General features: G+C 43.3%; 1 protein-coding gene across 1 annotated transcript; it reads left to right on the top strand.

Moving 5' to 3' along the window:
• The first annotated feature begins 34 nt into the window (after positions 1 to 34).
• Positions 35 to 11466, top strand: TMEM43 (transmembrane protein 43). Its single transcript, XM_041465424.1, has 12 exons — positions 35 to 233; positions 1336 to 1485; positions 2443 to 2577; positions 3274 to 3368; positions 4061 to 4110; positions 5594 to 5663; positions 6027 to 6097; positions 6263 to 6384; positions 6977 to 7051; positions 7133 to 7234; positions 8588 to 8705; positions 9658 to 11466. The coding sequence occupies exons 1-12, from the start codon at positions 222 to 224 to the stop codon at positions 9858 to 9860; spliced, it is 1203 nt and encodes a 400-aa protein (XP_041321358.1). The 5' UTR covers positions 35 to 221; the 3' UTR covers positions 9861 to 11466.
• Positions 11467 to 11548: the final 82 nt, after the last annotated feature.

Here is an 11548-nt window from a genome sequence, read left to right as displayed (position 1 = left end):
TGCCCCGCTCCTGGCCGCAGGGCGGAGGGAGAAGGAGGCGGGAAGGGAAGGAGGAAGGAAGGGTTTCCCCGCCGCGGCGGGAACTACGCGTCCCGGCGTGCGCCGCTGCGGGCGGGGAGCGGCTCGGGGGCGGGGGAGCCCTAAGGCGGATGAGGGCGAGGCTGGTGCGCGGTTCTGGCGGTCTCTGAGTTGTGGTTCCCGAGGGGAGTGAGAGGCTCAGGATGTCGAGGAACGTAAGTGCTGCTCGCTCCGGCCCCGCGCTCCGTGTGGCGTCCGCCCGGCTTGGCCCGGTCGCCCCCGAGGTGCCAGGGCTGCGGCCACGGCCCTGTGCCGATCGCAGCCCGCCAGGCATCTCCAGATGAGCTACATGAGAGGGACGATGTGTGCTAATGTCTTCACTAATAATTCCATGGGTGAAAGTATGGGTGTTAATGTCTTTGAAATGGGCCTTAATGTCTCTACTGACTTTGTGCAGCAGGTTGGTTGCCGAGCTGAGGCAGCTTGGCTCCTGACACAGAACGTGGCTCTGCACAAGCCTGAGTTTCTGAACTTGGGGCAGCAGCTCTGTTGCAAAGCCCAGACAGCCTAACTCAAGAAACAAAGTGGGTCTCCACAAGTCTGAACTTCTGATCTTTGGGGTAAAACAGTGGGTTTAAGGGCGGGATGTGTGGAAGGAGGTTCGGGAAGGCTCTGTCTACCTTCCGAGTAGCCGATGGGGAAGGGAAAAGGGCAACGTGCGGCCGGGAGTTGGGGATGAAAGGAGGCTGTGCCCTCCGAAACCGAGAGAGAGAAAACCCCGCGGGTGTGTGCCCCGGTGGACTCTCTCCCGTTATTCGAATAAAGTTGCAGGACTTCTGTATCTCCCTTGTGGACACTGGCGTGATTTTCCGTCCACAGAGAAGTGCCGTGCCCTGCCTTGGCTGTGTGCGTGCGCTCAAGTTGGGTTTGGTAACTCCCCACAAGCTGCGTAAGCACAGCTAAACCCCTGGGCTCTCATGTTAGCCCTCTGCCTTGTTTTGAGTTATTGTTACCCTGGATATAATTATTTTAGAGTGTGCAGGCACTCTTTTTACTGGTGAGGTGAATCATAATTTGTTATTTATAGCAGTGTTTTAGCTGGTCAGGAATTCAGGGCTATTACTCAATTTGCCATGGCCTGAATACAGGGTGTGGACTCCAAATACAGAACCTGGAGGCAGACTGAAGAAAAAGTGTGGGAACGTTTTGGTCCAAGGCAAGAGGCTTTGCATTGCTGACAAAGCTAGAAGACTTGTTTTGAAACTGAATGCTTTCCCCTGTCACACCAACACTGCACTTTTGGTTTATTTTCAACAGTTCTCTGACACAGGCAGCAGAAAAGAGCATGTTAAAATCACGAGTGAGCCCAAACCAGGGTTCCTGGAGCGGCTCAGTGAGACTTCTGGGGGCATGTTGATTGGACTTGTGACGTTTCTTCTGGCTTTCTACGTTCTTTTTACCAATGAAGTAAGTGCAATACTGTCAGTGTTTGTACACAGCGTTATTACGTGACCCATGGAAAGAGAAGGTTTTGTCTGGTGACCTGGTACTTATGCTCAGGATATAACAGAAAAGTGAAATCACAGGCCACAGGTAGTATTTCTCTGGAGCTAGGTATAGTAGAGACAGTAGCAGTGTGTGATGAGAGATAACATCCAAAGCTTGTAAACTGGTGATGAAACAGCCTGTGGTAAGAGGGTTGCATGAGCCAACCCTCTTTTTTCTTGAGATAATGAAAGGTCCTCATTTCTAGTGGTGTTATAATTACTTCAAAGAAATTCTCTGTGTTGCAAAATTGGAGGAGTTATTTATTTAGTTTTTCTCAGTATTATTTCTTGATTTTAGATTAAAAAAATAAAAAGTCAGCCAGGAATCTTAACATCCTACCATTGAAAATGTACTTGTTTTGGCAATTTTGGAGCAGAGAGCAGAGTTCTGTGGATTTTCACTTAGAGACTTCTTTTCATACCTCTACAAGAAGAAAAATAACTACTTCAAATTTTGATGACTTTGCAGAAAAAAAAAGCACCAGGATATGATGGTGAGGCAGGGAAAACTTCTGCCAAGGAGTCAACATAGGTGTGTGGAAAATGAACTGTAATTTGTATCATTTTTGCAGTTATTCAGGAGTGATGAACAAGGTAAGAGGTGCAGAACAGTAAGTTTGGACCCATGTAGGAAGAATTTGAGTCTGTTTGAGAAGCATAGTTGATGTTAATGGTCCTGCTGCCTGGGTGAGAAGTGCTGCCCTAAACTGGCTCAGACAGAGAATGGAGAAGTACAAGTGTGTTTCCAAAATATACCTTGGGCTGAATATACAAACGTTCCTTGTGGTCATCAGTTTACTTCTCTGCTAGCCTTGTTCATAGAATGCTGCTGTGAAGTTGATTCTCCACAAGTTGATTTCTGTTTTCTTCATTTCAGGGACGAGCTTTAAGGACAGCCAAGTCTCTTGATGAGGGGCTTTCCCTTGTGGTCCCTCTTGACAGCATCCACAGCATCTCTCAGCAGAATGAGGGGAGACTGGTGCACTTGGCTGGAGCTCTGAGTACATCTAAGGTAAATAAAATGGTATCTTGAAAATATGAGTATTTCAAGCTTGGAGGGAAGGAAAAGTCTTTGCCAATTAAAGTTTTGTTTGATATCCAGTAAAAGACACGTGGCTTTTCCTCTCCTCTATGCATTGGCAGCTACCACTCAAGCTGTGGTTCTTGGCCTGGAATCAGGGAGATGCTGAATGGCCTTGCACTCCCATCTTCAACCCAATGCCAGCTCTAGCTGTGTTTACCCTCAAGCTGCCTTTCATGGGTAATTTCAGTTGCCATTTGTGTAGGGAGCCTATTGTGTGTTCATGATGTTGTTAAGTCTTCAGGCTCCTGCAGCACAGGAACTCTGCAAGTTTTTACTTTTCAGTAGTGGTGGCATTTTCCATGGTCCACCCACATTGCAGAAGGTAACACAGCATCTTCCAGCAAAACAGAATCTCCTGTTATAATCACTGAAACCTGTAAACCCGTAGTCAGCAGTCTATGTCAGTAACTTTTGATGATGATTATTCAGGTCAGATTTGCCAGAGACATTCCTTTTTGTCTTTCATAAGATTTATACTGTGTTCACCTGTGTGTGAGATAGTGCTAGTTGTACAGTGAAGTATGTAAATGGGTTTAGTAGTAAAAGTACAGTGTTTGAGGTTGTGAGGTACAGCATTTAGACGTCAGTCTAAATTAAATTGTATTTTCTTTAATTTTCGTACAGCCTTTGTTTGACCCCAGCTATGGGCTCTCCATCCAAGCTGTCAAACTTAAGCGTAACGTGGAAATGTACCAGTGGGTTGAATATGAAGATTCCAAGTAAGTGAAAGTAATCTTTAAAAGTGGTTTATGAGGCTGTTGTATTACCAGGATCCTATCTTTATACCAAAGGGAAAAATAAAAACCAAATTAAAAAATCCCCTTCATAGTGAGAGAATTCTAGAGCTCTTGGATTTTTTTTTCCCTTTAGAGAATCACTTTAATTTCCTTGAGAGATGTTAACTGCTCTGCTAGTAGTTGCAACCCAAATAGGGAAAGCATTTCTGCTATTGCTAATGATTCCACTGATGGTAGTATGTATTATGTAGATGTGACTGCACAGAATTTATGCTCCAAATGTCTTTCCTGTCGTATAAAAAAAAGGTCAGAGGTAGTGAAGGTGTGAAAAATAATTTCTCAGTTTTAGCATGCTTATGGTGCAGCATCTGTTAGAGACTTGATTTGGGCCAGCTTATCTCACTGTGTTTAATTCTGGTTGTTCCTCATCAATCTAGTTGACACTTCCTTGCTCAAAAGGTAGGAATAAAAAGGTTGTGGCTGTTAAGCATTTGTGTACAGTTCTTTCCTGGTACAGAAAATCTCTGTCTTTAGAGAAGAGTTAGGTTATGTATAAAGATAAGTCTGCATTGCCAGAGATCTGTCTGTGCATTTCATTGGTGAAGTGTATTCTGCCCTGAGCAGGGGTGTGTGTGCACTGTGTTGGCTCTCATCCCAGCCCTTTTTCTCTGCAGGGAATCTGAGGAGGATGGTGAAATTAAGAAAGAGACAAAGTATTCATACAGTAAGTTGATCAACAGAAAGTCCCTTTAACACATGTAACTTCGGACTTTTATGTGTGTGAGTGTTTTGACTTTTGTTGTAAAACCTTTATTTTCTTCTTGGGAAAGAAAGGAATATGAAGAAATAAGCAAAAATTCTCTTTCCTAAACAAATGACAGAACCTCCCTTTCCTGAGGTAACTGAGGTGAAAGGAGATGTGCTGTCGGCAAGCAAGGGCAACAAAAAATTGGAGTCTTGTTTTGAAACCCCTAAAAGTTCAGAGGAACATCCAGGGATAGGATGCTTCAGAAATAGGGCCCATAAGGTCCTCAGTGACCAGAGATGGGCAAAGATGGGAGTATTTTCCAAGCTACACTTGAGATGACACTTCAGACATGGAGTAATTGGGAATATGTCAGCTGTGAGCAGGAGAGAGTAGACAGGGAAAAGCAGGTTAGCTCCAGCCTGTGAGGGAGCCTGTTCAGAACCTGTTTAGATGTTGATGCCAGCCAGTGAAAACCACCAGCGCCTTCTGATGTGCCCTGTGGCTTTTGCCAAATGCTTTTTTGGCAGGAGCAGAACTGAGTGTGTTATTCTGATCTACCCAGTGACAGAAAAGCACTCTGAGTAATTGTGTGTTTGGAGATTGGTCTCTGTGCTTCGTTTATCTCTGATCAAAGCACATGGATGTGTAACGTGGGCGTGCAGCAGTTTCTGGGTGTGATCATATAAAAATACTGAGCTGAGTGAAGCATGGGGACCCTGTGTCATGGAGGTATATAAGGGGCAAAGCTGGTGATTGTGAGCCATGAAAAACAGGCTCACAGTGATAGGGAACAAAAAGAAATGCCATCTAAAAAAACAGCTGTCCTCTCAAGATTGATGGTTTCTGTCCCATAACTGTCTATGTATGCCAGCCATGGTCCCACACAGCTGCTTGATTACTCTGCCCTCAGCAGGACTGGGCAAGAAATTGGGAATGACAGGACTGAAGGACAGGTTGAAAGAAAAGGTAGGGAGATGTCTTTCCAATTACCATCATGGGCAAAACAGACTCTCCTTAGGGAAAGTTTATTGTCAGTTAAAATAAATATTTAATTACTGACTTGGGTATTGACAAAACACAATATTTGGGCTCAACCTTTCCTGGGCTCAAGTTCACTCCAGACTCCTTTCCCTTTGCCCCCTGCTCCTTGTTATCACAAAACCAGCTTATTTCCAAAGAGCGGAGCCAAGAATCAAAGCCTGATCATGGAAGATGCCAACAAAAAAGCTGAGCAAAGTTGAGTTACAACTTTATTCCAAAAGTACCTTTTTTCACCCTAAATCTTACTATTCCCTGTTAATATGCTAGCAGGAGGGATCTGTGTATCAGTGCAGACTATGACAGATGTTGATGTAGACAGTATTACTAGAAGTGCAACCTAGAACTAAATGATTGAGAGGTGTCTTCAGTAACTCAGATCTGAATGTCCTTTACTCAACCTTCTTATCATTCTGTTTAGATACAGAGTGGAAATCAGAAGTTGTGAACAGCAGAAACTTTGATCGAGAAATTGGACACAAAAACCCGAGGTGAGGTACCATCTGGCACAGTCCCTCTGAATTCTGTCACTGGAGCTGATCAAATATGAAACCTAAATGACTGATTTCATAACAGAGTGCAAAAGGTGGAAACTGCTGTTCTTTTGGTAGTTGGGAGAACGAAGGCATAAAGAAACTAGAGCAGCTCCGAGAGTGGTGCCTTAACTTATTTTAATGGCTCCAGCAATATGCAGTCTAGACAGTCTCTTGATGGATTTGTTTTCATATCATGACAGTCATTTAGCGTTTTGAGTTTCTCCTGATGTTTGCTACAGTGCCTTTTCTGTTCTATATATTACAAATCAAGAGTTTGATCATAATTCTGGGACTAATCAGGGACTCTCTGTTCCTCAGTGCCATGGCTGTGGAGTCTTTCACTGCTGTTTCTCCTAACGTCCAGGTTGGCAGCTTTGTTCTTTCCAAGGGTAAGGGTTGTTTTGTACTGGCTTTGTGTCTGCTGTTGCATCAGCAGTGGACTTTGGTTCTTTCCACAATAGCTGTCATGTCAAGTGATAATCAGGAAGCCAGCCAGCAAACTGGCCATTCCAGGTTAGACACTGGGCCTCAGCTTGATGCTTTATTCTGCTTAGGTCTCGTGGATAAAATTGATGATTTCAAGCAGTTGAGCCTGTCACACCTGGAGGATCCCCATGCTGATGTTACCCGAAGAGAAGATTATTTCTATCACAGTGACAACCCCAGGCGTCCAGAAGTAAGATGGGAAAGATAAACGAAAGCAGTGATTACTTGTGTGTGAAAAAGGAATTGGGGCATGTCTCATTTCTGTTTAAATGTATGGAAAATGCATAGACCATCACATAGGATGATTCCCTTAATGCAGCCCTAGAGAATGAGTGCTTCTCTTGCAGAAAGCTTCCAGTCCGTTCCTGTATTCTCTGTCTTCCCAAGTCTGCTGTGCTTTTAAATGGAAAGGGATGGTGCTGCGAGGTGGGTTCCACCTCTGCCTTGCTGTATTGAGCAGTACAAACAGCTTGTTGTCACATGGTGCTGCCTGCCCTGTTTTGCTAAAAGATGGAATGATGAGGGATGAACAAAGCATATCATGTGCTCCTGCAGCTTAATCAGAGGGGATATTACAAAACAGCATTTGAGCTCTCATGTTTAGTGGCCAGCTAGCCCTGGAAAAAGGACAGCTTGGAAATCATTCTGGCTATCTCTTGCTTGACATAAATGTTCAGAAAAAGTGTGGATAAATAAAGGATATTCCTGTTCTGAGTTGTCTTTCCTATGATTCCCCTTTGTAAAGCAATCTTTCTTGACTTCCAGTCTTCTCTTGTTTGTAGGTGGGAGATCTTCGTGTCTCTTTCTTCTATGCAGGTCTGAGTGGAGATGATCCCCATTTGGGCTCTGCTGATAGGGTGAGTCTTCAGCTGTTTCTGTATTTTGCAAGCTCTCTTCCCAACTCAGTAAGCAGTAAATATTTTTCCCTCTCTTCCCAGGTGACTGTGATTGCTCGGCAGCGAGGTGATCAGCTGGTTCCATATCATACCAAGTCTGGAGATGTTCTGGAGATTCTGTACCCTGGGGACCTCTCTGTGGAGGTGAGATACCACACTCTTCTAGTGAGGGGTTAAAACTTGAGGTGGTAGTGCAGAAGCAGCAGAAGATGAGGCTCTTATTCTCCTTCAGACCTGCTCCAGGGGAGGAGATACTCATATAAACATTGGCTTTTCTCTCTCTTTCTTGGACAACACATTGTAGCCTGTGTTTGCTTCCAGGTTTCTGCACATTCTGTTTTCTTTAAAGATTGTTTCTGTGCCCTCTCAATTTGTTTTTATTTGCTCCTTGGTTGTTTCCCACTTACACATGCAAGCACATGTTTTTGAACAGGTCACATGTAAAAATAGTAAAAATCAGGGTTTAATTAAATAAACCATTAGAGTTATTCTCTCTTCAGCTCCTAATAACAGGAGTTTAGGCTTGTTTGAAATGTTTATTACTATTCTGGCTGAGAAAGAACCTTCAGGCAGAGCATTATGCTTCAGTAAATCCTGCATGCTCCAGCAATTTGGTGATTCATTTACTTATTTTAGTAGGTTTGTTTCCGTTAATGATTGTTTCATGCCCTGCTGCAAAGAAAAGCAGATGTCAAGAGTTTACAGGTGCTCCCCAAAAGCAGTTAGAAAGGCTTTGTTCTGACTTGAAAGAGTAGCAGTAGAATCAACTATCTGCTGTAAGCTCTGAATCTTCATTAGACAGAATTTTGTTTCATTGAAAGTGAACTGGTTACAAATAAATAATGCTTTGAGTACTTGTATGTGCAAATAATCAATCAGTCTTCCACATCTCTTACCATTAGTGCTTTCCAATGTCCCAGCCATCTTCATGTGAACGTTTTGTTGAGCCAGAGGGTCACACAACCAATTTTGAAAAAACTCTTAATCAGAATTTTTGCAAAGACATGCTTTCCTTTGCCTGATGAAATGCACACACATACCTTTTAGCTTTTCTCCCCTGCATCCAGCTTGCTCTCTTTCACACCTTTCCCTCAGCCATCAGTTGGATATTGCCTACTCTCTCTTCCTTCAGAGTGAAGTCAGACTCTTCCTCTTTATGACAGTTACTTATTAGTGTCTTATTTTCCACATTAATGTTGAATGTGTCCAATTTCAGCAAAACCTTTTTGCTTTCTGCATGTGGGTAGTGTTGAATGGTGCTTTTTAGGTTGTTTTAATTATGAAAAGTGCCAGTTTCCCCCATGCTGCACTGTTCAGTCTATTGCAGTGTACTGCCATACTGCACAGACCCAACAGAATGAGCTGCAATTTATTTTCTGCAAGAGAAATTGTGCTTCTAAAATTATCTTGGCTCTGACTGGCTTATAATTTATTGGAATTAAGAGGATCTTGAAAAAGAACAAGAAGTAGGCTGCATGTGATGGTGTTTGCTTTCAGGAGGTGTTTCAGAAGGAGCAGGAGAGTAACACCATGAAGACCTGGGCCCTCCGTGCAGCTGGCTGGCTCTCAATGTTTGTGGGCATCAGCCTGATGACCAGGATCTTTTACACATTAGGTAAGTTTTTCACAGAAAGGTTAAAATGATCTAGGAACAAGATTGTAACCTCTAGAGAGTTAATTCATTTGGAGATGAGGAGAAATCTGATTTGAACTCTGATTTTATTTGCTCTGAAAAGTTACTGTAGGCAACTTCATGTAAACAGGACCCCAAAACTAAGTAGTTGCTTTGTGAACATTAAAAAAACCCCACTCAAATATATTTTACCAGTCTCAGAAGATCCCAGCCCAGAGCTTCACAAAATAAAAAGCTGAGGCATATGTTGGGCTGGTTCTTCCAAATCTAATTCAAGGTGCTGCAATACAAATACTTTCTGCACCCACACAAAACTGTTTCCCCCAACAGGTCTTAATCAGCAGCTGTATTGAAATACGTTTTTGTGTCTGGTTAGTCCACACTATTGTAAACAAACAGCAAAAAAAGTTTTTGTTTATTCTTTTAATATAGAAAATGCTGGAGTAAAACCAAGAAAGTAGGACAGTGCCTCAGACTTGCATAAACTTCAGACATCAAAGATACATTCACTTTGCAGCTGTGAACTTTTTTCTTTTTAGTTTATTTATCCATATACATGCTGCTCCAAGATTCATTGTTGCCAGAAAAGAATTGTGCTAGCAGCTCCTATCAGTTGCCCTAGACTTGTTCCACAGCTGCAGGGTTGTCTGTCTCCTCTGCCTCTCAAGCCTTGGACAAATCTTCAGACTTCATTTTGGATTACTTCCTGTGTGAAGAGATGAGGATAGCATTGCCTTATATGTTTAGCTGTTGCTTAATGATGAAATGTCTTGATGATGCTCTGCTGAAATGCCTAATCCAGTGCTCTTGATAAATAGTTTGAGTCTGTCTTGTGATTGCAGCTGTTAGGGTGCAGGTCCTAGGCATGAGTCAGACTTCTTTTTAAACTGTCATCTTGCCAACTGCTTCATGCCATGTTTAATTCTCTCTGCAGTGGACTGGTTTCCTGTTGTGAGGGACCTGGTTAACGTTGGCCTGAAGGCGTTTGCCGTGTGCGTGGCCAGCTCGCTGTCCCTGCTGACCATCGCCGTGGGCTGGCTCTTCTACCGCCCGCTCTGGGCCCTGCTGCTCGTGCTGCTCTCCGCTGTCCCCATCCTGCTGGCCAGATCTCGTGTTCTGCCCAAGAAGCAGCAGTGACGAGGAGGTGGTCGGGTCTTGGGCTGAGTCCTTCCAAAGTGCATTTCTGCCCAGTTCCTGCAGCAAGCTTACAGCAAATCACAGCTCAGCAGCGAGCACTGAAAGCTGGGGAGGGGGCTTGAATGTGATTATCGGTACACTTTATCCACAGGACTATAGGATGCTGTTTGTGGGAAATCACTGACACCAGCTTTGGGGAAAAAAAGCATTCTAGGTGTGTGTGAACAAGCAGATTTGTATCTCTTACTGCTTAGTAATTCCCCCTGATTTGAGAACTGGCAAGCCTTCCTGGGTGGGGCACCTTGTGTGTTTTGGAGAAAGCTGCATCCCGTGGACCCCGGTTAGATGTCCTTAGGAAATGCGTGTGCCTGCCTGCCTCTGAAAAACCCTCCCTCTGCTGCCTTTTCTTGTTTGCACAGTCAGGAACACTCCTTTGGCTGATGTGTTGGGCAGTGCATGTGTTCAAAGGGAAAACATAGCTTAGGTGAATTGCACAGAATACTCATGTAAAACTTCTGCTTTTGGATTGAGGATTTTCAAAGTCATTGATGCAATGAGTGGCCTGGTTAGCAGTGCTCTGAGGTTGGGCAGATTTATCAGGACACATTTATTTCCCTCAGGTTTTAAAAGTGTCTGAACTTGTTCTTGGTTAAGCATCCAAAATGATAGCCTGGACTATATCAGAACGGTTTCAAAAATTTCACTTCAAATTGCACTTAAAGGGATTCTCACAGGTCATTCACCTGTAAATAAAAAACACCATTGACTTTTGCAACTGAAAGTGTAGTCTAAAATAGTTGAGGTTTTTTTGCTGTGTATACCGTTCCTTTCTTTAATTTCACTTAGTAAGGACAATGAACATACTCTGTGAAATTAAGTAATGGAAACATTTTTGCCTGATTAGTTTTCATAGATTTTAGTAGCCTAAATTGGTAGTTTTGTATCTTGTTAGAGGAATGCCTTGTAGTGTTGTGATGGCTCATGTTTATCTGCTGTAACCAGTACTTGAGGTTAGAGACACCCTTAAGTCTCTCCACCAAGCTAGAGTCTGGCTTCCACATGGGGCCCCCTACACTACTGCTTTGGGGTTTTTCTAAGTATACACAGGTCAGTACAAAAATAATGTTTTCTGTTATGAAACCTGTTTATGACCATCAGAGGAGTGTTCTCTGTACCAAAGGAGCTTGACTTGAACATTCATAGAAGCAAACATTTGCTAGAAATGATACTAAAATAGAAATCTGAGTTAGAAATCATAAATATTTTGAGAATTTGTAATGACTTTATTAGTCCTAATTACTTTCATTTTTTTGGTATTTGAATAGTCAGTTTGGTCTCTCAGCTCTGTCCTGGTGACAGCAGGAGCAGGGAGTGAAAGGGCAGGTACAGGAGCTGGCCTTGTGCATGCACTGGTATGTGGCAGTGGTGCTGCACAGCCTTCCTGCTGCTCAGCAACACCTGCTCATGCTCCAGCAGCCAGGAATTGGGCTCCACTGTTTTGCCCATCGTGCAGAACACTAACCAGCATTACTTATTGGAAATGAAGTGACAATTTTCTACAGAAGTGCTGAGCTTTTGTATATTTAATAAAATACCATTTTCAAAAGGTTGGTCTGTAGGCTTTTTTATTAAATCCAAGTATTGCATGTTTTATATCCAGGAATAATGTAATGTCCAGGTGGTTTGTA

Source organism: Pyrgilauda ruficollis, unplaced genomic scaffold (genome assembly GCF_017590135.1).
Source record: "Pyrgilauda ruficollis isolate IOZ18807 unplaced genomic scaffold, ASM1759013v1 scaffold10, whole genome shotgun sequence".
In the NCBI taxonomy this organism is placed as follows: domain Eukaryota; kingdom Metazoa; phylum Chordata; class Aves; order Passeriformes; family Passeridae; genus Pyrgilauda; species Pyrgilauda ruficollis.
This window is presented reverse-complemented; position numbering and strand designations above follow the sequence as displayed.